The 27,175-nt window shown below is 44.5% G+C and overlaps 1 protein-coding gene across 1 annotated transcript in view; it reads right to left on the minus strand.

The window, feature by feature from the left end:
- GOLGA5 (golgin A5) overlaps positions 1–27,175 on the minus strand; it is a 933,889-nt gene that overhangs the window by 498,369 nt on the left and 408,345 nt on the right. The window contains exon 7 of the mRNA XM_044074573.1: positions 23,002–23,172. Within this exon, the coding sequence (XP_043930508.1) occupies positions 23,002–23,172 (171 nt within the window). The remainder of the gene's footprint in view (positions 1–23,001; positions 23,173–27,175) is intronic.

A 27,175-nucleotide genomic window follows, 5' to 3' on the forward strand; every position in this document is an offset into this window, starting at 1 on the left:
TAATTCTGAAACTCTACGTGCTGATGTCAATGCCAGTAGCAGAGCAGTTTTCCAAGAGATGTATTTTAATTCTGCTGTGTTAGCTGGCTCAAAAGGAGGTAAAGTTAATTTTTCCAAAACAAAGTTGAGGTCCCAAGTTGGTGTAGGTGCTCTACGGGGTGGTCTTATGTTTTTAGCCCCTCTGAGGTATTGTTTGTGCAAAGGATTACAAAAAATTGGTGGATCCGTGTTGTAATGAGCAGAGATAGCTGAGGCGTGGCTCTTGATGGATGAAAAAGAGAGACGCTTGTCCAGCATCTCAGTTAAGTATTGCAGTATCTGAGGAATGTTTGGGACAAGAGGGTCAAGGCTGTGCACTTGGTTCCAGGCACAGAATCTCTTCCATTTATCTAAGTATGCTTTCCTGGTGCTAGGCCTTCTAGCCTCCAGAATGACATCCATAACAGCTTTAGAGAGAGGCATTGCTTGCTTGACTAAGGAATTTTCCATGCAGCTGGATTTAAGGTCTTTAGCTGGCTGTGAAGTATCTGATTGTTGTGCTGTGTCAGCAACTGTGAGATTTGAGGCAAAATCCAGGGCGGTTCTTGTGCTAAGTTCTTTAAGATTGGGTACCAGTGCTGGCGTGGCCAGTCTGGTGCAATCAGGATCATTTTTGGCTCTTCCTGCCTGGCTTTTATGAGTACCTTTGGAAGGAGAGGTAAAGGAGGGAAAGCGTATCCTTGTAGTTTTTTCCAGCTGAATGAGAGGGCATCCACTTTCCATGCTTGTGGATGGTAGCTCCTTGTGCAGAATTTCTGTAATTGACCGTTCTTTGGGGAAGCAAACAGATCTATGTCCGGGCTCCACCATTTTTGTGTTATCGTTCTGAATATTTGTGGGTTCAGTCCCCATTCCTCTGGGTCCATACTGTTTCTGCTTAGGTCGTCTGCCAGTGTGTTTTTCTCTCCTGGCAGGAATTGTGCTTGCAGATGAACTTGGTAGTTTAGAGCTGTGTTCCACAAGGTCATGGCTTGTCTGCAGAGGGGGTAGGAGTGTGTGCCCCCTTGCTTGTTTATGTACCACATAACTGTGTTGTTGTCTGTCTTTAGTAGTAATTGTCCTGGATGCAGTAGGTCCTTGAAAGCTATAATAGCATTTTGTACAGCTAGCATCTCTCTTTGATTAATGTGGAGATGTCTTTGCTCTGTGGGCCACTAGCCCTGGATACATTTTCCTGCCATGTGTGCTCCCCAGGCGTAATCCGATGCATCTGTTATCAGTGTCTGCCTGGCTGTGGGTTGAGTGAAAGGCTGTCCCTTGTTGAGGTGACAAGCTCGTGCCCACCATCGAAACTCCTGTTGTAGGCAAGGAATTAGTGGTATAACTGTTTCCAAACTTTGACAGTGTTGAGACCATACGCTCTTTAGGTACCATTGTAGTTTCCTCATATGCAGTCTGGCATATGGAATTAGTAGTATGCAAGATGCCATGTAGCCCAAGGCCTGCAGAATTTTTCTTGCAGGGAGTTGGGTCTTTGTTGCCATTAATTGAAAATATTGAGTCAGTTGTCCTTGCTTGTCTGGCGTGAGATAAGCCATCTGGGCCATTGTGTTCAAGCTGGCACCCAGGAATAATATCTGTTGTGAGGGCACTAGTTCTGATTTCTTTTCGTTTACTGTGTACCCCAGGCAACTTAACTTTTTTACGTACGCCAGATGCTTTAGTAGAATGTCCTTGCTCTCTGCTTGAATCAGGCAGTCATTGCCTGCAAAATGCAATTACTGGTACCAGGCACTTTGTGAAGACCCTGGGCACAGTAGATAAGCCAAAGGGCAGTGCAGAGAATTGAAAGTGCATTGAACCAGCTAGAAATCTGAGGTATCTTCTGCAGTTTTGTCTGATAGGAACATGCAGGTATGCCTCTTTGAGGTCCAAAGTCACGAGCCAAGCTTTCTTGCCCAGCATGAGAAGAAGCTGCTGTAGTGTCAACATCTTGAATTTCGGAACATCCAGGTAAGTGTTTAGTGTAGAAAGGTCCAGAATGGGTCTCCAGGCTTTGTCCCTTCTGAGAACCAGAAAGAGTCTTGAGTAAAATCCTTGTCCTTGTTCCTGTGGTGGTACCTTTTGAATAGCTCTCATGTCCATGAGTGCTGTCATTTGTTTTTGAGCCTCTGCCTATTGATTTGGTGGCAGATTTGGCATTCCTTTTAGCCTTGGCAGGGTGTGAAAATGGAACTTGTAACCTTGAGATACAATGTTGAGAACCCATTTGTCTTTGGTGATGCAATGCCAATTGTGATAGAAAAGTGCCAGTTTTCCTCCTAAGGGGGCTGCCAAGAGAGAGCTGTTTGGCAGCTGCAGTGGAAAGTCATTGAGGCTGCTTTTTACAAGGTTTTGGCCTGTCTTCTCCTTCTTTCTGGCCTGGTGTACCCCATTGTCGAGGCCTGTAAGGGCCTTGTGCCTGACCTCTACCTCTTGGACGTCTGTATCTGCCCCTTTGAGGTCTGTCTGTGACTGCCAATTCTTTGTTGGCCAATTTCTGCTAAAACGAGGAGGCTGAACCTGTAAGAAATCTTTCATCGTTTGCATAGATTTTGCCTTATCCTCCATCTTCTTTAATACCTCCTCTGCCTTAACTCCAAACAGCACATCCCGCTGCAAAGGTGCATCCAATAATTTGACCTTAACATGATCTGGTAACGTATGTTCTTTTAACCAAGCATGCCTTCTAATGACAAAGCCTGTAACTGCTGCTCTACAGGAGGCCTCTAAGGAATCAAATCCACATTGCAAAGTATGTTTTCCCACTTGTTCAGCTGCATGCAATAAATCCTGCATTTCTTTTAAGTTAGAAGGATCTGAATCTGGAAGCATATTTTGTTTCAACTGAGACATCAAAAATTGCTGATATTTTAGCATGTGAAAATGGCAATTCAAGGCTCTCATTGCTAAAGTTGCAGACATATATACCTTCTTTCCCCATCTGTCTAATGCTCTGGAATCTCTGTCAGAGGGAACTGGGTTTTTTGCTGATGAGGCCTTAATCCCTTTGGGTCCCTGAGAATAGTTTCAGGGTCAGCAACAGGGCTTTTGTACAGAAATTTGTGAGAGTCAGGGACTCTGTAATATCTATCAGGTTTAACTGAGGCTGGGGGTAAGGAGTCAGGGTTCAAACTGGATTCAGTGTACACATCATCCACAATGTCTAAAACTGGCGGGATAGCAAGGGGTCTGGTGTTGAGGCAATAAAAGGAAGTCTCTGAGCCTTTTCTTGGATTCTGAGTAATCCTGGCCTTCCCAATGGAAATGCTCCCTCATGGTATGTAAGGTCTCCCCAAAGGAGTAATCTTCAGGCGGAGAGGCTGATGGAATTGATTCCTCAGCATCAGAATCCTCATAAGGTGGTAAAGAATATCCTAGGTCTGAGGAAGAGTCTGAGGAAATGGACACCTAGTCAGAAGATTCATAGTCTGCATCCTGTCTGGGCCTTTTATCAGGAGGGGGATGGGACCCCCTGATCAGGGTGATTAGGTCCTCGGCCATTTTTAGCATTTGTTTCTTAGGCATGGAAGCCTGTCCTGGAGAAAGTTGTGTCTGTTTCTTTGCTTTTAAGGGGGGCTTAGACTTAGCAGAGGGTTTAATGGTTAACTGGGTAGGTCTGAAAACACCCTCTGTAGCTGTGGATTGCTCAGCTACTTCAGATCCCTTTGTAGGTTTAGGATCGGTAAGCTGAAAATCTAGTGCATCCGAAGGCCCAGCCAGCTCCACTTGGGAGTCGGAGGCGGTCTGTGGTTCTGTGGAAGCGGTCGTCAGGGGCTGCGTAGGTGCCTCGCTGAAAACCGGAGAACCAGCGATCGGCCTAGAAGAGGCCTTGTCATCAGTTTTGGGCCTCGGATGCCTGTCCTTGCGCTTTTTATGCAATGTGGTCGTCGGAATTTCTGACGGCATGGTGTAATTGAATTTTCTACCAAAATAACGTTGGGCAAAATCAAACAGACGTTTAATAGTGCGTTTGTTAAACCTAGCACAAAACCGACAACCAGGGACGTCGTAGTCAGGGCCTAGGCATGGAATACAATGGAAGTGGAAATCCTTATGAGGTATTTGCTTCCCACAAGAAATACAGTTATTAACTTTTACTGACATCGGTCTGAGGCAAGAAAAAGTTTCCCCAACGGGGTACTTAACTTTTTTAGAAGACTTTGGTTCTGGATTCAGAATGAAAATCTCAGGAGTCGGCCGACCGGCACTTGCGAACTGCTTCTGCTTCGGGCACTGCGCAGCAAGAAAGACTGAAGAAAATGGCGTCGGCTGCATCTTATATACTCCTGTTGCACTGACGTCAGGGAGGAGGCAACAGCAATCGACGCCGGACCAAGACTTTGGAACTCTGGCTGACTGCGGGACCGCCTGATGGCAGGATAACCCAAGTGTAATGACTGTAGCAGTGTAACACGATGAACATCCAGGAATATTCTGGAGTAAAATCCCTTCACCCTCTGAGGAGTTGGAACTTCTTGCATAGTTCCTTGAGCCAACAATCCACGAAGTACCCCTGGAAAAAGGGGCAGTTGTTCCTAAGTAGGTTGAGTAATGGCCAAAAGGGGGGGGGTGGTTCCAAATCACGAAATACCCCTAGCAAACTACGGAAAGAACACAGACGTCTTGGGTGGCCTTTAATCAAATAGGAAGGGTCAGGGAAAGATAAAGAGAAATGTGATTGAGAAGAGCAGGGCAAGGAAAGTCAGATAGTACTTGGCTTGTCAGGAAAAGGAGGTTTCTGTATAGGAGGAGTTTAGGTAGCCTTAGCAGGAGAAGCACTTCTACCATCCTTTTTGCCTTTGGGGGGGGTGAGATTGTCTACGAACAAAAGCAGGCTTGTTAGGATAATTCCTTTGAAATTTGGGAACAGGTGAAATAAAAATATGTTTCAAATCCTGCAAAGCCTTACCCTTTTCCTGTAGGGACGTAAACAACTCACCAGCAGCACCACCAAATCTATTAAACTATCCAGAAAAGCATCCATCAATTTAACCTTGATATCAAAAGGCAAAGGTTGACATTGGAGCCAGGAATATCTCCACAATACAGAAACAAAAGTAGCAGCCCTAGATCAGCTGCATCATGACTGCATTTAAAGGAATGACAAGCAAATGAGAAGACATCCCTAGTAAGAAAAGAGCTACAGCCTTCACCTCAGAATCAGGAAGATCTGAAATAACTTGACAGAGAACAGCCAAAACATATCTGGTCATGTTTGTCTGATAGTTCACAGCTCTAAAACCCATGGTAGCAAAAGTACACACTTTCTTACAGAGCTTCTCCACTGCTTTATTGTCCTTGTCAGAGGGATGCAACTTTGTAGAAGGCAACAGTTTAGAAGGCTTACCAGAGGCAACGTACACCACAGAAGGGCCAGCAGAGGGGCACTTATAAAGAAACTTGCAATCATCAGGCAATTTATAAAACCTATCAGTTTTTTTGGGGACAGGGGGCTGGGAATCAGGAGCCTGAGAAGCAGTGGGAAATGCAGCAAGAACAGGTGTTAACAGCAGAAGGCCTAGGAGACTCCATTTACAGAACCTCAAAGTACCTCTTCTGAACATCAGATACCCAAGCACAATCTCATTTAAAAAACTTACACCATTTGGGAAACAGTGTCCCCAAAAGAAATCTCCTCAAAAGGAGGGTCAGGAGTGAAAGACTCTTCTTGCTCAGAACCAAACTCTAAGGGATAAGGAATATGATAAGAATAAGTCAGAGATTCTTCATCAGAAACTGCATCATCTTCAGAGGACTCTTACTCCCTAGGCCTCTTAAGAGTGGTAGAAGACCAAGGAGAAGCAAGAACAGACACTCCCTGTGGAAGCTTTAGAGCCATGAGGGCATTAAACAGGCCTTGAGTGAAGTTTTGCCATTCACTCAGAGGATCTTTAGGAGCAGGAGAAATTAGCTTGTTTTTTGTTTCTTTTTCAAGGGGATGTCAGCCTTAAAAGTCTTAGGAGGCTCAGTCCCCTGATGACATTCAATTATTGTAGTTGGTATCTCTTCTTTACTAAAATATGAGGAACACCCCTAGGCCCTTCAGTAATTATCAGCTCCGGTTCCCCCTGAACATCCGACGTGGACGTCTGCAATGCCTCCATGGACATGCATGAAGCCAGATCAATGCCAGCTTCCGAAGCAGTTGCAGCAGAGGAATCTGACAAGTAAAAAAGATAGGCCTCCGGGCTTTCACTAGGCTCAAGAGAGATGTCTGCCAGAGGTGGCACAGCTGAAGAATCCAACCAAGCTTTCTTGGTCATTTTCTTCACAGACGGCTGACCTTCAGGCCAGAAGATCCTTACAGCTGAAGAATCCACCCAAGCTTTCTTGGTCATTTTCTTCACAGACGGCTGACCTTCAGGCCAGAAGATCCTTCTATACTGTCTCAAGCCAACAGCTTAAGCCACTGGTTTTCTAGATAAATAGCTGAGGAAGAAAGTCAACTATGTAATGTCACAGGGATGAAAGCTTGGCAAAATGCATAAGACGTACGGTCATAGAAAGAAGCTAAGCAAAATAAACACTGCTCATGACGATCTTTATGGGTAATCTGTCTCTCACTCTGGCATTTCCACTTTCTGGATGACAAGAAACTAACAAACAGAACAAGTCAAAACAGTGATGAAAAAAAAAAAAAAAAAAAAAGACTCCAATGGGGCACTTATCTAAAAGTGGCTTGGTAACCAGCAGATGAACAAGCATTCAGACTGGTGGCAAAGTAGTTCTGAGAATGATACGTCCTGATGTCACCTTTATGCCCTACACCATGCAAGGGGAGCATACATGTTACATACTGTGTATTCATTACAACCTAAAGGCTTTGGTATACTGTCCGGATGTCGGGCTGCCCCAGGCAGGGGATCCCTATTGTAAAGAATACTGCAACAATGATATGGAAGGACATCAGATGGTATACCTGTGGAAGTTTTGAAATATGACGTACAAAGAGGTCTGGAAGATTTTGGTTAACAGAATTTTAAAAAGAGGGGAAGCTCCAACATTTTTGAAAAAATCTGTGGTGGCTGTGTTAACTAAAGATGGCAAAGACCCTTCAGACCCAGCTTCATATAGGCCCATTTCAAATTTAACACACAATTATGAAGTGTTTACATCTGTACTAGTTAAAAGAATGGCAAATGTAATGCCAAAATTGATAGATATGGATCAGTGTGGTTTTGTGAAGGGGAGGAAAACATTTCACAACATTAACAGAACAAAGACGATCCAGAGGGAAACGGAATGTAAGAAAACACCTCTGTTGTTGGTGGGTCTTAATGCACAGAAAGCATTTGACATAGTAAGCTGGGATTTTATGAGAAGTGCATCGGAAGCATTTGCATTCTCTGATAAAATAATAAGGTTAGTTAGAAGAATTTATTAAGGAACGAAGACAAGAATTAAAGTGGGAGAGTTACTTTCAGATAAGCTGTGTTTGAGCAGAGGAACCAGAGAGGGGTGTCCTCTTTTCCCCTTTGTTATTTGCTTTACATTTAGAGCCATTGGCAAATAAAATAAGGGACTCAGAAATATAAGAATATAATTGGTATGGGAATCAAGAAACGTTGGCTTTACTTGCAAATGACATTACATCATACCTGATAAATGCAAAAAAGGACATCCCAGTGTTGTGCAACATTTTGAGACAGCTTCAAGTCTTTTTGGGATACAAAATTAATGAAGATAAAACCCGTAAATTATGTACCCACACACAAATTGGTTCAGCAATACTCATACTTATGGGGATATGATAAGATGAAGTATTCCGGACTATGGATTAAAAAGGCTTTTGTTATGGCAGCTAAAGATATGTGGGAGGAGACTAATCAAAAGCCTCTGGAATTACTATTTAACTGTAGCCTCCAAACAGGCTTCATGCCTCATGAATGGAGAAAGGCAACAGTCATGCCTCTGCGCAAAGGTGGGCCATCTATAGACCCATAAAGGGATAATTAGCAGGGCATATTAAATTGTATGATAACTATACGAATTAATCAGAAGAGGTTAGAAAAGAATGGGAAAAGAGATGGGGAAAAGCAAATTACATGAAAACAATGGGAAGGCATATGCATGTCTCCCAAGTATGCAACCAAGTCTAGGAAGTTTAGGATCTCTGAAGTGTTTGAGTTCATATGTGTGTACTAGGCCAACGGCCCTGGAGGCTTTACAAGCCTAGCCCAAAGAAGTGCACTGGCATCATGCCACCATTAGTTCCCGGTGCCTCTACAAAGTAGAGCCACTGAAGTGATCCCGGGGGTGAAAGTACAGATGTGTACACTTACCAAAAATGTAGATGTTTGACTGTATTCACTGTTGCAGTCATTACACTTATTCACTGTTGCAGTCATTACACTTGGGTTATCTGCCTGCAGGTAGGCCTTCGTCGGCCCGAATACCAGAGTCTTGGGATTTCTGAGTCGCATGCTGTTGCCTCTTCCATGACGTCAGGGGTATGAAACATGTAGCTGACGCCATTACATCAGTTTTTCTTGCCCCAGATGTCAGGAGCCCCCAAAATAAGAAGCAATTACATGGAGTGGAACACCTCCAGTAAAAAGTAAATACCATAGCCATAAGATATGGCCAAAAAGAGGATAGGCAGAAAGTCTAGAAAAGTCAGAGGGCTGGAGGTTGGGTAACCAGGACTGCAACAGTGAATACACTCGAACAGCTACATTTATGGTAAGTGTACACAGTTGTACTATGTTCTTCATGTTTCACTGTTGCAGTCATCACACTTGGGTTGATTCCCAAAGCTGAGTAAGGGTGGAGGCAGTCAAGAAGTATTAGGTCTGACTAGCAGGCCTTGTAAGACTGCTGTGGCAAATCCAGTTCTGGATTTAGAAAGGACAGTAAGTGGCAATGCTTGGTGAAGGTGTGTACATAACTCCAGGTTGCAGCTTCCAGGGTGTCCCTGGTAGGGACTCCCCTGAGAAATGCTGTAGAAGTTGAGGTAGCCCTAGTGGAATGAGTAATGATCACCTGCGAAGTAGGTTTTTCCATGGTGTTAGTAGCAGAAATGGATGCAGTGTGCTATCCATTTGTAAATGGTTTGCTTTGAAATGACCTTTCCCTCTGCTCCTGTAGGAAAGCTGACTAGCAGCTGGTCAGACTTTCTGAAAGGCTTAGTCCTGTCAAGGTAGAAACTGAGCTGTCTGTGCACATTCCAGGACTGCAGGATCCTCCTCCCTTTATTCTGAGGGTCAGGGAAAAAGGTTGGTAAATGGATGGATTGGTTCAAGGCCACACTTGGTGCCACCTTGGGCATAAATGATGGGCTAGTCCTGATGGAGACCCTGTCCGCCTGGAAAATAATGCAGGGTTACACAGCCATTAGTGCCTGGAGCTCAGACACTCTTCTTGCTGAAGTGATGGCTAGAAGTAAGGCCGTTTTCCTAGAGATTAATTTTAACTCTGCTTTAGCAGCAGGTTCAAAAGGGGGAAGCGCGAGTTTCTCTAGTACAAAGAAAAGGTCCCAGGCAGGGGTGGGAGCTCTCCTCGGGGATTTTAAACTGTTAGCTCCTCTCAGGAATTGTTTGATCAGAGGGTGAGAAAAGAGAGGTGACTCTGTATTGTTATGAGCTGAGATGGCCGAGGCATGAATCTTAACTGATGTGAAGGAAAGACCTTTGTGGAGCAGCTCTGCTAGGTAATCTAGAATTTGAGGTAAGGAGGGCACGGTTGTGCCCTTTCCTAGAGACTGGCTCCAAGAACATATCTTTTCCACTTTTCTGAATAGGATTTCCTAGTACTAGGCCTTCTGGCCTCAAGGATGACATCCAGCACCTGTTAGCTGAGGGCTGCTGGTGTGTTCAGGGAAGAAGCCAGGCTGCAAGGTTCAGTGTTTGCAGCGGAGGATCCAAAATCTGTCCCTCCTGCTGGGACAGCAGGAAGGGGGTCTGATGTAGGTATAAGGGTGGCACTGCTGTCAGACTGCGTAGGAGTGGGTAGCAGTGCTGGAGTGGCCAGTCTGGTGCGATAAGGATTGTCCTTGGTCTGTCCTGCTTGATCTTGAGTAGCACTTTTGAGAGGAGGGGCAGAGGAGGAAAAGGTATAAATTGACAGATTTTCCCATGTAAAGGATAGGGCATCCACTCGCCATGCTTGGCTGTGGGGATTTCTGGTGCAAAGTTTGCTCAATTGGTGGTTTTGGGGGGGAGGCAAAGAGGTCCACCTCTGGTGTCCCCCACCTGTTGATTAGAAGTTTGAATGAGTTTGGTTCCAGTTTCCACTCGTGTGGGTCCAGTAGCTTTCTGCATACGTCGTCTGCCAGTGTATTTTGTTTGCCTGGTAGGAACTGAGCTTGCAGGTGCAATTGGTTGCTCAAGGCTGTGTTCCACAGGGCCACGGCTAACCTGCAGAATGGGTAGGAATTAATTCTCCCCCTGTTTGTTTGTGTACCACATAACTGTGGTGATGTCTGTCTTTATCAAGAGTTGTCCTGGAAGGAAAAGGTATTTGAAGGCTGTCAGAGCATTCTGTACAGCTAACATTTCTTTTTTGATTGATGTGCAGGTGAATTTGTCCGGGGCTACATTTGGCTTGAATGCATTTGCCTGCCATGTGAGCCCCCCACCATGCATAGTCTGATGTGCCTGCTGAGAGGGTTTGGGCGGCGAAGGGTTGAGGGAAAGGAAGTCCCTTGCTGTGGTTGCAAGCCTCTGCCCACCAAAGGAACTCTGCTCTTAGACAAAGAATAAGAATCAGTGTTTCCAAGTCCTGAGAGAGTTGACACCAGAGACTGTTTAATTACGTTGAAGTTTCCTCATATGCAGTACTGCATATGGAATTAGTAGAATGCATGAGGCCATGAACCCTAGGGCTTGCAGTATTTTTCTTGCAGATAGCTGGGTCTTGGAGGTCATTAGTTTGAAGTAGTTTGTCAAATGAACCTGCTTTTCTGGAGTGAGGAATGCCGTATGGGAAGTTGTGTACAAGTTTGCTCCAAGGAATACAATCTTTTGGCTGGGCACCAGATGTTATTTCTTTTCGCTGATGGTGTACCCCAGAGAAGTTGAAAGTCTCTTTACGAATGCCAGGTGCTGAAGTAGCAATTCCTGACTATTCACCTGAATCAGGCCATCGTCCAAGTATAGGTAAATCTGAATATTTCTCTGCCTGCAGTATGCTATGGTTGGAGCCAGGCACTTTGTGAATACCCTGGGTGCAGTAGAAAAGCCACAGGGAAGTGCAGAGAACTGATAGTGCATAGAGCCTGCCCTGAAACGTAGATATTTCCTGCAAGATTCCCTTGTGGGGATGTGCAGATAAGCTTCTTTTAAGTCTAGGGTGACAAGCCAGGAGTTCTTGGCTAGCATAGGAAGCAGCTGTTGTAGTGTAAGCCTTTTGAATTTTGGGACCACCAGGGAGGTGTTGAGAATGGACAGCTCCAAGATAGGGTGCCATGAGCTCTCTTTTTCTGGGCACCAGGAACAGTTTGGAATAGAAACCCTGTCCCCTTTGCTCTACTGTAACAGGTTGAATAACCCTGATACTGAGAAGAGAAAGTACTTGCTTCTGAGCATCTGCCCACTGGTTTGGAGGAAGGTCTGGCACCCCACTTGGGGTTGGCAGTGAGTGGAAGTAGAATCTGTATCCCTGGGATACAATGCTTAGGACCCATTGGTCCTGGGTAATGGGCATCCCATTTTTTAGCATGTTTGGCAAGTTTTCCTCCTAGGGGTGCAAGTACTTGGGCATGGCTGGGAAGAATGACTTTTTCCATAAGGGGGTGGCTTACCACTCCCGGTTTTGGAGGTGGGAGCACTCCATTGCTTGACTGTAGTCTTGGTGGTCTGTTGCCCCTGGGTTTGGACTGAGAAGGCCTGGGAGAGACTGGGAAGGACCAGTTTTTAAAAGGCCAATGCCTACTGAATCTAGGTGGCTACACCTGTAAGAAATCTGTAACAGTTTGCATGGATTTATCTTTTTCCTCCATCTTTTTAAGAACTACTTCTGCTTTTGCGCCAAACAAGCGTTCTTGGTTCAATGGAGCATCTAGCAATTTTGCTTTGACATGGTCTGGCAGGATTTGTTTCTTCAGCCAAGCATGCCTTCCCAGTACAGACCCAGTGACAGCAGCCTGCAAGATGCTTCTAAGGCATCAAAACCACCCTGCAAAGTATGTTTACAAACTTGGTTTGCAAAATGTATTAACTCTTGTAACTCTTTATTCTCTGCACAATCTGGAAGCAACAACATTTTCTGTTTAATAAGTTCCATGATATGCTGCTGATACTTCAACATGTGAAACTGGCAATTTAAAGCTCTTATGGCAAGAGTTGCAGAGGTGTATACCTTCTTATCCCATCCGTCTAAAGCTCTAGAATCCCTGTCTGAAGGAGTAGGGATTTTGGCTGTAGTGGCCTTAATACATTTAGGTCCCTGGGAAATGGTCTCTGGATCCGCAGTGGGATTCTTAAAGAAAAATTTGTGAGAGTCAGGTACTCTGTAGTACCTGTCAGGCTTTCTAGGAGCTGGTGGTAAAGAATCAGTAGTAAGACTGGACTCCATGAAGCCATCATCTGCAATATCCTGGACAGGGGATATAGCTAGAGGCCTGTACTGAGGCAAGTCTAAAAATTCTCCGAGTCTCTTTTTGGACTGTGGGTAGTCTAAGGTATGCAAGGTTTCACCAAAAGAAAAGTGCTCTGGAGGGGAGGCAGAGGGAATGGAATCCTCTGCATCTGAATCCTCATAGGTAGATAAGGGAATGCCCTGGTAATCAGAGGGATCAGAGTCATCGGACTCACGGTCTATAGAATCAGAAGTAAAAATCAATCCTTTGTCTTATAGAGTGAGAAGGGCTGGCTTCCCCTAATTAAAGTTATAAGGTATTCAGCCATTCTAAGCATTTGTTTCCGTGGCATGGGAGCTTGAGCATATACTTTGGTCACCGGTTTTCTAGGCGTAGTGCGAACTCTGGGCCTGAGAAAGTCGGTAGTTTTAGTCAAAAACAGATATTGATTTAATACAAACACTGGAAGGTTGGAATACACCCTCAGAAGCCGGTGCCTACACAGTGGCTCCGGACCCATCCAAGGTAGAGACATCCACAGGTTCCAAAGTCGAAGAAGCAACTTGCGGCATACCGGACTCCAAATAGGTCTCAGCAGAGGCCTGCGAATCTGTAGAAGCGGGTATCAGGGGCTGCGAAGGCACCTCACTGAGTACTGGCCTATGCAGTCTGTACCTGTCTTTATCCTTTCATTTTTTCGGAAGATCGGTAGTCGAATGGCTTATCGAAGCCATTTCGAAATACGGAGAACGAGAGAGAAAGAATTTAGCAACAAAACACCCCGACAATGAATAGTTCTGCCGTTGAGCAAGGCAAAAAACCGACAGCGAGGAATGTCGTGGTCTGGGCCTAACCAGGTGACGAAGTAAGAATGAAAATCTCTGTGAGGTATTTGCTTTCCACAGGCAAGACAATTGTTAACTTTTTCTGATATCGGTTAGAGCAAGTAAAAAGGAAACCCAATGGGGTACTTAGCTTTAGAAGACTTCAGGCTTGAAACTTGAAAAACAAAAATTTCAAGTTGCGGCCGACCGGCACTTGCAAACTGCTTCTGCTTTGGGCTCCCGCACGGCAAGAAAATCTGATGTAATGGCATGGGCTGCATGTCTTATACCTCTGACATCATGGAAGAGGTGACAGCATCCAACGCAGGAATCCCAAGACTCTGATATTTGGGCTGACTGAAGGCTTCCTGCAGGCAGATAACCCCAAGTGTGATGACTGCAACAGTGAAACACGAAGAACATCAGCAAATTACACAGAAGTAAATGGAAACTGTAGGAACAATGCATCCATAATAATCTTCAGGAGGAAGAGGAGGAGCGAGGTTAAAGGGAAGCAAGAATTCGGCATTTTTTGTAATGTTGAATTGACGATACTTAAAAAGAAAATATGTGAAGTTTACTATATTTAAATGGAAAATGTTAAAATTGTTTTTATTTTCTGTTACTGAATATTTGCCTCTGTCTTAAGTTCTGTTAATGAACGTTTGCCTATGACTTAAGTCATAACTTAATGTTGTGTCTTTTGGCTTTTCCCGGTTAGGGGTCGCCACAGCAGAACGCCAGTCCGCTAATGACTGGCAGTAGATTTTTTACGTGCAGAGTTGCCGGCCCTGAAGCACAACCTTCAACGAAGGTACGCCCATTCACGCACGTCTCCACACAGAAGACACTCTAGCTGAGAATCAAACACGACAACGTCTTACTGTGAGGCGACAATGCTACCACAGCAAAATGGATCTAAACACCAGAGCTGTTGGACATGCTGAAATCCCAATCCCTCAGAGCCACACACTCCAGGGATCTAAACCTTGTAATCACAATAAACAAAACATGCTGGAAGGATAGGTTCCTGACCCAGAGACTCCCCAGACTCTGGAATAGATTGCCCATACATGTCAAGCAGAGTGCCTCTTTGGCCCTCTTCAAAAGGAACCTTGACGATTGAATGGGAGAAAGGAAATTCACCCAGGGGATCACGTCAGTCGCCCTGCTAGACAGGGGTCTAGGGAAGTAAATAGTGTGGGAAGAAATAGCCAAGGAATTGTTATGGCTAGGCTTATATAGACCCTAGGGCTGATAGCCTAGTACCAACCTATGAACCTATGAATCTGTTTCTGACATTTGTTTCTTCAAAGGGAAGCATGCCTACCATGTTTGGGTTCTCCAAAGTGATCCTTTCATTCCACTTCTCGATAATGTCCCCAGCTTGAGATGAGCATTTGTCCATCCCTGCATCAGAACAGTCTAATATCCCTCCCAAGTCATTGGATAGTTTGCCAGAGCCTCTTTGAGGATGTCCAAAAGTAATTTTCCACGGCCTCAATAAAATATTCCCACACCTAGACCTTGGTTCTGGAGAATGTTGCAACTGCTGCTTTGTCAGTATACATCACTCAAAGTATAAAATGGAAGGCCTCTTTCTTTATTCTGTGAACTTTCCTTACCCATGGTGTTCTCTAACAGGTCTTAGGCATTACTGCCGCCACGAGTGCTAACCATCATTTGGCCACAACTCCTTGCCATCACCTCAGCTACTGAGATTTGGAACAGCTCCATTAAGACTCAACAGCACCAACCTCCCCAGGTATACAAGAGTTCTTTTGGAGATGGGATTTGAACTCATCAAGAACACAAGCATCAGTTAGGTTATCCCAGGACAGTCACACTAAATGTTTGCGTTTCCCAGGCCTGTTCAGTCACCACCCAGCAATATGATCTAACTCAGCACCAAATGGTTATCAGCTAACAGCTCAACATCCTTCTTGACCCAAACGTAGAGAATGCATGGTGTCAGGTTGGATGAGACAACTTTAAAGTAAACCATTAACCCCTGAAACAGGTGTTCTCACAGGAAATGCATTTATGAACATGATATAAAAAAATGAGACCACAATAAATCATTTCAAACCTTTTCCCACCTTTAATGTGACCTTTATCCTGCACAATTCAATTAAAAAACAAACAAATCTGTTAGGGAAAAAATATAAAAAATACAATAAGCTGGTTGCATAAGTGTGCAACACCCTTAAACTAATACTTTGTTGAAGCACCTTTTAATTTAATTACAGCATTCAGTCTTCTTGGGTACACACCTGCCATCAATTAGAGAGACTCTGATTAACCCCAAATAAAGCTCAGCTGTCCTAGTAGGATTTTCCTGACATTTACTCAGTTGCTTGCTACAGCAAAAGCCCTGGTTCGCAGAGAGCTTACAAAGCATCAAAGGGATCTCATTGTTGAACGGTATCAGTCAGGAAAAGTGTGCAAAAAAAGTTCCACAGCATTAGATATACCATGGAACACAGTGAAGACAGTCATCAAAAAGTGGAGAAAATATTGAACAACTGTGACAATGCAAAACTGATTAAAAGACAAGATGAAAAATGGTCAGGGAGGCTGCCAAGAGACTTAGAGCAACACCGAAGGAGCTGCAGGAATTTCTGGCAAGTTGTGGTTATGTACTACATGTGAAAACAATCTCCCGTATTCTTCATATGTCTGAACTACTGGGTAGGGTTGCAAAACGGAAGCCTTTTGTTAAACAGAAAAACATCCAGGCCCAGCTAAAGTTTGCAAAACAATACATAAAGTCTCCCAAAAGCATGTGGGAAAATGTGTTATGGTCTGATGAGACCAAGATTGAACTTTTTGGCCACAATTTCAAAAGGTAAATTTGGCGCAAAAACAACAGTTCGCATCACCAAAAGAACACCATCCCCAGGGTGATGCATGGTGGTGGCAGTATCATGCTTTGGGGTTGCTTTTCTTCAGCTGGAACTGGGGCTTTAGTCAAGGTGGAGGGAATTATGAACAGTTCCAAATACCAGTTACTTTTGGCCCAAAACCTTCAGGTGTCTGCTAAAAAGCTGAAGATGAAGTGGAATTTCACCTTTCAACACGACAATGACCTCAAGCATACATCCAAATCAACAAACAAATGGCTTCACCAGAAGAAAATTAAAGTTGTGGAATGGCGCAGACTTAAATCCAATAGAAAATCTGCGGGGGTGACCTGAAGAGGGCTGTGCACAAGAGATGTCCCCACAATCTGACAGATTTGGAGCACTTTTGCAAGGAAGAGTGGGAAAACAGTGCCATGTCAAGATGTGCCATGCTGATAGACTTCTACTCAGGAAGACTGAATGCTGTATTAAATCAAAAGGTGTTTCAACAAAGTATTAGTTTAAGGGTGTGCACACTTATGCAACCAGCTTACTGTACATTTTTTATTTTTTTTATATTGTTTCCCCTAACAGATTTGTTTTTCAATTGAATTGTACAGGTTACAGGTCACATTAAAAGGTGAGAAAAGTTTTCAAATGATTTATTGAGGTCTCATAAAAACCTGGCATTTTAAAATGGGTGTGTACACTTTTTATATCCACTGTATGCTACTAATGTACTAAAAGTCCTGTCTTTTTTGTCTCCTTATACAAAACATTGTGCAGCAAAGCTTGGTGTGATCGTCCAGAAAGATGAGGCAAGGTCTTCTTAGGATACTTTGCAGTATCACTAAAGTAAATTCTGAAAAGTCCTCAAAGGCACCGACACTTACAGTACTGTAATGATTTTTTTCTCCCTTTTCTCAAATTCCACTATTTACTACCTTGCCAAGATCCATTTTTATATAGTATGTTGTTGATTACTGAAAAATCAAAATCTATACCTCTCAACTGTACATCAATGTGAGTAAAGTTCATCATTTTGAGTCTTAAAAAATATGTTCCACGCAATTAGGCACACATTCATTGCTAATAATCTAACAAATATAAACGGTAAATACTACAGAATCATATCAATTTTTTGAGTATGAGCAAACATTTATTAAGTATGTCATGAGGTTCCTAGTTGAAATTGTTAGTAAGTGTTCCACTTTTTGGAGATGGAAAGTTGACAGCTATAAAGTACAGTTGTGTACACTTACCATAAATGTAGATGTTCGAGTGTATTCACTGCTGCAGTAGTAACCACTGGGTTATCCATGCTGTGGTAGCCCTCAGTCGGTCCGAATACCAGAGGCAAGGTTTTGTGCATTGGCTGCTGTCGCTTGCTGGGTGACATCAGGTCATCCGAGCTATAGAAGAGAGCAGACGACACCATTACTTCAGTTTTTTCTTGCCTTAACTAACCAAAGAAGTCCAATTTTAATAATTAGTAGTAGTCCTGGGGTCAGAGACCCCCACAGAAATGTGCATCTCTGCAAGGACAGCAGATATCAGGGGGAAGGAGGGAGGGAAAGTATGACTGCAGCATTGAATACACTCAAACATCTACATTTATGGTAAGTGTACACAACTGTACTATGTTCTTTGTGTTTCACTGTTGCAGTAGTAATCATTGGGAAGATTCCCAAAGCTGAGGAGAAGGGTGGAAGGTTGATAGAAACCTAAAATTGGGTGAGCATGCCCTGCAGAACTGCAGAGACAAACCCACCCCTAGCTTTTGAGAATAGATTCAGATGGTAATGTTTGGTGAAGGTGTGGACTGAAGTCCATGTGGCAGCTGCCAGGATGTCCTTGGTGAGTATCCCTCTAAGGAATGCTGTGGAAGTAGAGGTTGCCCTAGTGGAATGGGTTCTGATGGTCCTAGGGGGTGGTTTTCCATGCAAGGATTAGCAAAAATGGATGCAGTGTGCTAGCCATTTGGAAATGGTCTGGATATTGTTTTCCCCTGCGCCCCTGCTTTAAAGCTGACCAAGAGCTGGTCAGTTTTCCTGAATGTCTTTGTACGATCCAGATAAAATTGGAGTTGCCTGTGCACATCCAAAGAATGCAGTAGCCTTCCCCCCTTATTCTGAGGGTTAGGGAAGAAGGTGGGCAACTGGATGGCCTGGTTGAGGGTAACATCCGAAACCACCTTTGGCATGAAGGAGGGATTGGTTCTCAGGGAGACCCTGTCTGCATGGAAGATGATAAATGGTTCAATGGCCATTAAAGCTTGAAGCTCTGACACTCTCCTGGATGAAGTAATAGCCAAGAGAAAAGCAGTCATCCAAGAAAGGTACTTCAATTCTGAGGATGCTGCAGGCTCGTAGGGAGCCAGAGTATGCTTTTCTAAAACATAGTTCAGGTCCAAGGCTGGGGTGGGCTGTCTTCTGGGAGGCCTGACATTTGAAGCTCCTCTAAGGATTTGTTTGATAAGGGGGTGGGATAACAATGGCTGTTCTGTGTCAAAGTGTACCGAGACGGCAGAGACATGGATCTTTATGGAAGAGAGGGAGAGACCCTAGTTAAGAAGCTCAGCAAGATAATTTATAATAGGAATGGAGGGCAGATGTATGTCTGCCCCCTTGGACTGGCTCCAGGAGCAGAATCTTTTCCATTTTCCAGCGTAAGATTTTCTGGTGTTGGGCCTTCTGGCTTCTGTGATGATGTCAAGGACGTGCTTGCTTAGCATAGATTCCTTATTAGTTATGGTGGAATATGCCATGCTGAGAGTTATAGTGTCTGAAGGTCTGGGTGCAGCATTGTCCCCCCCCGGGATAGCAGGTGAGGTATCAAAGGTAGCTGCCAGGGGGTGCTGGTGAGATGGGCTGCGCAGCAGTGGGTACCAATGCTGTCTGGGCCAATCTGGGGCAATGAATATTGCTTTTGGTTTTTCCTCCCTTATCTTGATTAATACTTTTGAAATGAGAGGAAGAGGTAGGAATGCAAACACAAAGAGGGTATCCAAGGGAAGATCAGGGCATCGACCTTCCAGGCCAGGTGAAGGTAATCCCTGGTGCAGAATTTCTGTATATGGTGATTTAGATGAGAGGCAAAGATGTCCACCTGGGGGGGGGGTCCCCCATGTGTGGGCAATTTGCAGAAAAATGTCTATGTGTATTTCCCGTTCATGTGGGTCCAGCAGGTTTCTGCTTAGGTGCTCTGCTAGGGTGTTGTTGATGCCTGGTAGGTACTGGGCTATAAGATGTAAATCACCTACTGTTTCTATTACTTCGAGGTTCCAGTTTTTTTGTCTACAAGACGTAGTCCCATGGATGAGGCTGTTAGCCACAGGTTCATGGCTAGTCTGCACAGGGGGTAAGATTGAGTCCCTCCCTGTTTGCTGATGTACCACATGACTGTGGTGTTGTCTGTTTTTATGAGGAGAACCCCTGGTTTGAGGTAGGGTTTGAAAGATGTCAGAGAGTTTTGCACTGCTATCATTTCCTTTTGGTTGATGTGCAACGGTAGTTTTTGTGCGTCCCAGAGACCTTGGGTGAACCTGCCTTCTAGGTGTGCACCCCAGTCGATGTCCAAAGCATCTGTAGTTATGGTCTGTTCTGATCGACTGAGGGTGAATGAAAGTCCCTTGTTCACAGAACAGACCTGGCCCCACCAGAGGAACTCGGATCTTATGCAAGGGATCAAAGGCAGGGAGGTGTCCAGAGGTTGTGAATAAGGAAACCACAGATTCTGTAGGTACCACTGAAATTTCCTCATGTGCTACCAGGAAGATGCATGAGGCCATGTACCCTAGGAGCTTGCAGAAATTTCCTGGCAGAAAACTGGGTTTGGGAGGCCAGAGTAGTGAAGTATTTTGGTAGGAAACTTTGTTTTTCTGGGGACAGAAAGGCCATTTGCTGTTCTCTGTCCAGTAAGGCTCCAAGAAATATGATTTTCCTGGTGGGAGACTGTTTTGATTTCCTTTCATTGATAGTGAACCCCAGAGAGGTGAGCAGGCTTTTTACAAATGAGAGGTGCTGCAGGAGCAGTTCCTTGCAGTCTGCCTGGATGAGACAGTCGTCCAAGATAAGGGTAAATCTGTACAATGTTTTGCCTGCAGAAGGCAATGACAGGAGCTAGACATTGGGTGAATACCCTGGGAGCAGTAGATAAGCCAAAGGGCAAAGCAGAGAATTGAAAGTGTAATGATCCTACTCTGAAGCGCTGGAATTTTCTGCATAATTCCCTTATTGGGATGTGCAGGTAAGCATCCTTTAGGTGTAAGGTGACCATCCAGACTTTGTTTGGCAGCATTGGTAGAAGCTGTTGTAAGGTAAACATTTTGAATTTTGGGATTACCAGGAAGGTATTGAGAAAGGATAGATCCAGGATGGGACGCCAAGTCCCCTCTTTCCTGGGAACAAGGAATAGTCTGGAATAGAATCCTTTTGCAACTTGTTCTGGAGGTACAGGTTCTACTGCCCCTAGGGATATTAGGTTTTGTACTTGTTTTAGTGCTTCTGCCCCATGGTTTGGAGGTAGGTCTGGGTACCCTCTTGGAGGTGGTAGTTCTTGGAAATTGAATTTGGAACCCTGAGCAATGATTTTTAAGACCCACTGATCTTTTGTTATAGAGTTCCAATTTTTTCTGCATAGAGATAGCCTTCCTCCTAGCTTTTGGTGTGGTGGAGATAGGCAGAGATGGGAAAGGTAGTCATTGAGAGTTTTTTCCACACAAGGTTGCTTTTGAATTCCATGCTCTAGTGTTTGGGGGGGGGGCATTGTTTAGTTCTTTGCTGGCCCTGAGCTTGAGTCCTGGCGGGTCTGTCCCTACCAGTTTTGCCTTGTGCCTGCCTGTTTTGTGTAGGAAAGGACCTGTGTTTAGAGGAAAAATTTCTGCTGAACCTAGGAGATTGTACTTGAAGAAAATATTTAACAGTCTGCATCGATTTTGCTTTGTCCCTCTTCATTTTTCTGTCCGAACAAGTGGTCTTTGTCAAGAGGTGCATCCATGATTTTAGTTTTGACATGCTCAGGGAGAAGTTGTTCCTTCAATCATGCATGTCTTCTGATAACAGATCCTGCCACTACTTCCCTGCCAGTAGCTTCTAGGGCATCAAATACACAGTGTAAGGAGTGCTTAGCCACCTGAGCTGAAGAGTGCAGTAATTCTGCTCTCTTTATTGTTGGCAAAATCTGGTAAAGCAGAAATGTTCTGATTCAAAAGTTCCAAAGTGTGTTGTTAATATTTTAACGTATGGACCTGACAGGTGAGAGCCCTTATAGTTAAAGTTTCAGAGTTATATACGTTTTTACCCCATCTGTCCAGAACCCTGGATTCTTTGTCTGAGAGCGTGGGAATCTTTGCAAAGTTAGCCTCAACTCCCTTAGGTCCCTGAGTAATCACCTCTGTATCTGCTATAGGCTTTCTGTAGAGGAATTTATGTATGTCGGGTACCCTGTAGTACCAGTCAGGTTTTCTGGGGGCAGGTGGAAGGGTGTCAGGGGTAAGGCTGGATTCCTGGTAATCCTCATCTACCACCTCCAAGATAGGTGGGATGGCCAGACAGAGGAGTCAGATCCCTCTGAGTCTAAATCCAAATGGATGTCTGGAGAAGGTTCCCTTCTCCTTTTGGCTGGAGTGGCCTGATTACCCCGGATGAAAGTGATGAGATCCTCTGCCATTTTAAGCATTCTAGTTTGAGGAGGGGGAGTTGTAGTGGAATGGAGACTTTTTGCTGTTTTCCCTAGGATTAGCTGTTTTGTCTGGCCTGAAGAGTATCCCTCGGTGCTGTCAGTGTGTTAATCGGAAGACAGGGCGAAGGCCTTGACTTGAAATCTGAAGTGCGACCAGTATCCCCGGAAGCCAGTGCCTGCTTAGCGGCTCCAGACCCAATCGAGGCAAAGACAGCTGAAGGCTCGTTAGACAATGCAGACATCTGCGGCATATACAGGACTCCGAAAGGGTCTCAGGGGCTGTGAAAGTGGCTCACTGAATTCCAGAGAACTGATGACCCGTTTAGCTGTGGTGTCATCGGAAGGCTTGGTCTTATGCGGTCTGTCTCTATCCTTATCTTTACGTTTTTTCAGATCTGCGGTTTGCTGACTGATGGATGCCATATCGGTAATCGGAGATGGAAGATGAAAATAACTGGCTACAAACAGAGCTCTACGACAAATAGTTCTAGCGTTAGAGGGCACAGAACAGACAGCGGGGTATGTCGTGATCTGGGCCTTTGCAAGTGATGCAGTAAGAATGGAAGTATCGGTGTGATATTTGCTTTCCACAGGTGAGACAATTACTGACTTTTTCGGACATTGGTTGGTGCAAGAAAAAGGAAGGATCCCCAACTGGGTACTTAGCTTTAGACGTTTTCAGCTGAAGTTCAAAATCTGGAAACGGCCGACCGGCACTGTTGTGAATTGCTTCTGCTACGGGCTCCATGGCAAGAAAGACTGAGGTAATGGCGTCTCCTGCTCTCCTTTATAGCTCGGATGACCTGACGTCACCCAGCAAGCGACAGCAGCCGATGCACAAAACCTTGACTTTGGTATTTGGACCGACTGAGGGCTACCACAGCATGGATAACCCAATGGTTACTACTACAGCAGTGAAACACGAAGAACATCCTAGGTTTCCCCATTTACTTGACTATATGCAAAGAAGGACAAAAATCAAACTCAATCTATGATCCTTCTCTGATTTACAGCCCTAGTTCAACTATAGAAACGTTTGTGTACATCTCTGGGAATATGAATGATGGACCAAACACTGCCAAAGTTTAATTATTTTAATTTGGTAAAAGATTACCTGCATCTCTGTTCTTAGCTGATGGACCTGAGTAAGGAGTTTCTGGACCTCTTCTCTCTGCACATCACGTTCATGTCTCAGCTCTTCTATTTCCACGGCAGCAGCAGCATGGTTATCCAGACCTTCAATACCTGCTCCCTCTTTCAGACTACTAATCAGTTTCTCTTTTGACTACAACAAAACAGAAAAGCATAAATGTATTAAAACAACTCAATATACACATTTTTTTTTTAATCTTCCTCCATTGAGCTCTCAAAAAAGGTTCATCCTGCCAGTCATGGCACCCCAATACTTTTTCACAGATTTTTCTAATTTCCTTAGAACATCACCCTGGAATGGGGTTAAAGGCTCCTATTAGCTTTCATTGGATATGCAGGTACATACATTGATCATAAAAAGTCCATTTCAGTCACAATTCTAACAAAAAAGTCACAAACATACAAATGGTTAAAAAGTTTACATAAAAACATTTTCTCAAGCAAATGTACGTCTGATGTTTTTTGATGCACTTTTTTGTTCCTTCTGATATCCCACCTAAGCGGATGAAATCACTGCCCCATTCTGCTTTCATGACTCATCGGATTAGGGTTCACAACTCAGAAGAGACATTTTACCCTTCACCTACTTTACTTCTTTCCTGGGGAAAGCATGTAAACGATACAGCCAAAAGGTTGACTAGGGCTCAATATTCAAAACTCCCCCTCCACCCTCTCATGTACTTAAGACAATACCACTGTAGGTTCTCCTGACTTTTCTGTGATACAGCATCAGCAGTGGTTCCCACACACACACAAACACAAAATGATGTATGTATGTAAGCATATACACATACTTATGTATCACACGTGTGCATGCACAAAAGTACATTTATATAACAAACCCTGAAACCTTGGCAAAGCCTTCAGGGGAAGAATAAAAAAAACACCCACAAAACACATTTAATACATGATAAAACATGACCAATAAAAGAATCAATTCATTAAGTATTTCCAACTTAACTCGTTAAGGCCAGATGGTTTTAATGTATTAGTCACAGGAGGAGGAGGAGTATCTGGGTCTTATAAAAGTAGGTGCACCTGGAGGTGTCCAGTGAATGGAGGTGGGAGGGTAGCAAAACCATCTACAACTAAGCAGGTGCTGGAACCAATAACTATTTGCATGCACAGCAAGACACACTCGAGTCACTGCACAGACAAGTACAGAAAGCCAGTATACCCAAGATAAGTGAAAAGTTTGTGTACATTATGCTGCTCAAGCTGCGACGATAAGTGTACATATGTACAGTAAACATGTATAAAAGTTATATGAGAAGCCACAGTGATCACCTTATGTGATCAACACTACTTATTAGTGAACAACCATATAATTTGTGGCAAGATGCTAATAACAGTGCATGCTTTAACTCATCAGCAGGTTTTAGTGGCTACTTTGGGAATAGTATCTGATGTTGTGCTCTTTACAGGAGAGCAGGTAGTAGTGGACATACCATCATCTCCATTACAGCTGACAAGTGGATAAAGAACAGTTGTGCAAGAACTTACCATAACGATAGATGTCCTTCTCTTCTCTGTTGCAATATTCTTTACATGAGGGAGTTGCCTGCCCAGGCGACCCAACGTCGGCCAGTATACCAAAGACCTTTACTACTGTAGGTTGCGTGGTACGTCTCACGTAGGCAGCTATTGGACATAGGCCATAAAGGAGACTTACATGTGCATCATCCTTAGAAGTGAAGCCCCAGGCAGAGAGACAGTCCAAGGAATACAGTGTCAGTACATCCAAGAACCAATGGAAGTGGGGAAGGAGGGTAGAACAGAACACTGCAACAGAGAAGAGAGGAGAAGGACATCTATCATTATGGTAAGTTCTTACACAACTATCCTATGTCCTTCTATTCATCTGTTGCAGTATTCTTTACAAGAGGGAGAGTACCAAAGCTCATGAAAAGAGGTACATGGAATTAGTTGTAGAACTGTGCAGGAAGCTATGAAGGATGGCCCTGACAAACCCAGCCCTAGATCTGGAGATGGAATCTAGTTTGTAATGTTTGGTAAAGATGTGGACAGAGGTCCAGGTAGCTGCTTCTAGGATAGAGTTGGTGTCTAGTCCCTTGAGGAAGGCACCAGAGGATGACATTGCTCTAGTAGAGTGAGCTTTGATCGAACAGGGAGGGTTTTTTTCCATGGCAGGCATAGCAGAAGGTAATGGTTTTGGAAATCCATGCCAGGAGTTGAGGCTCCCTGGCACAAAATTTTAGACGTCTGCTCAGAAGGGAGGCAAACAAGTCTACTTGAGGAGTACCCCACTGGTGGACTATGTCCAGTAACACATACCTGTGAAGCATCCATTTGTGGGCCTGTGTTGTGGATCTGCTCAGTGTGTCTGCCACAGAGATCGGATTGGAAGGGATGTAGACCACCTTGCAGAGAAATCTGAAGCTGGAGGGCTAGTTCTCACACCTGTAAGGCTAATCTGCACAGGAGGCAGGAATTGGTCCCCCCCTCCCCAGCTTGTTTATATACCACAGAAAAGTCATGTTGTCTGTGTAGATCTTCAGCAGGTCTGGGTTGAGAAGGGACTGAATGGCTAGGATCAATGCCTTCATCTCTTTTACATTTATGTGATCCTTTTCCTGAGAGGGAGACCATTGGCCTTGAACAGTATGTAGGCCCAATGCAGCCCCCCAGCCTGTATCCGAAGCATCTGTGTACCCATCTTGGGTTGGGGGCAGTGGGTGGACCGAAAGTCCCAGGTTACGGACATTTGTTGTATCCACCATAGGAGCTCTTTCTTTAAGCAGGGTAGAAGCGTGATTTGAAATTCCAGAGGGTGGCAATGTTGTGTCCAAACTGACTTCAGAAACCACTGGAAAATTCCTCATATGGAGTCTTGCCATGGGTAGGGATAGTGGAAGCCATCAATCCAAGGATTCTGAGAAACTGCCTTGCTGACAAGAGGTGCGGGAAAAAGATCTCTGAAAAGGTATGACAGAGCTCAAGGGCCTTTTGAGGTGGAAGGGACACTATCATTCTGTCTGTTTGGAATCTGCACTCCAGAAACACAGGATCTTGGACTAGGGTGAGGGCAGATTTTTTTAAGTTAATTGAGAACCTTAGTTGTTGTAGGATAACATTGGCTGAGTGGAGGTTCCTAAGCAGTTCCTCTGGAATGTTTGCCTGGAAAAGGAGGTCATCCAGATAAGAGAAAATTTGAATGCCCTGGAGTCTGCAGAATGTGACTACTGGGGCTAAACACTTTGTGAAAACTCTTGGGTCTGTAGAAAGACCAAAAGGCAAGGCTGAGAACTGAAAGTGCCAGGATCCTACAGAGAAATGAAAAACATTTCTTGAATTTTTGGATGGATGGGAATATGCAGACAGGCGTCTTTGATGTCTATGGACACCAAAAAGGCCTGTGGGAGGATCAGAGGAAACAGTGTCTGAAGAGTGAGCATTTTGAAGGAGGGCACCTTGAAGAAGGTGTTGAGGAAGGAATGATCTAGGATGGGTCTACAGGGGGCCTTCCTTTCTGGAAACTAGGAACATGCGTGAATAGAAGGCTGTTCCTTTTTAGTGTGTGGGCACTGAGTGCATGGCTCCTTGTTGTGGCAGGTCTGTCAATATTTGGGGGAAGAGGGGTACCTGTTCTGCAGGTGGTTGTGGGATGCCTCGAAAGGAAAGCACAGTGTGCCATGTCATGACATATCCATGTTTTACAATATACAAGACCCAGGCATCTTGTGTGATCATTTTCCACGCCAGAAGGGATAGATGTAAGGAGAGAGGGGTAACACAAGGAAGTCCTGAGGAATCAAGAAAAGGCTGCTTAGAAGTGTGTGTGTGTGTGGGGGGGGGGGGGGCTGAGACGTGATGTGGTTTCTTGCTCCGCTTGGAGGACTTGGATTGGGAGGGCCGGGTTTGCCTACAGACAAAACCCTGCTTGGAAGGATAGTTCCTGTGAAATTTTGGGTCTGGAGAATCCAGAATATGTTTGAGATCTTTTAACTCTCTGCTCTTTTCCTGCAGTGATTTGAAGACATCAGCTGAAACCTTACCAAATAAGGCAGAACTGTCAAGGGCAGCATCCATGAGCTTCGCCTTGTTGTCCTCCGGGAGGGGCTGAAGCCTGAACCTAACAAATCTCCTCAGCACTGAGGCAGAAGCTGCAGCCCTGG

This window comes from Protopterus annectens, chromosome 6.part0 (assembly GCF_019279795.1).
Source record: "Protopterus annectens isolate FY-2018-M chromosome 6.part0, PAN1.0, whole genome shotgun sequence".
Classification (NCBI taxonomy): domain Eukaryota; kingdom Metazoa; phylum Chordata; order Ceratodontiformes; family Protopteridae; genus Protopterus; species Protopterus annectens.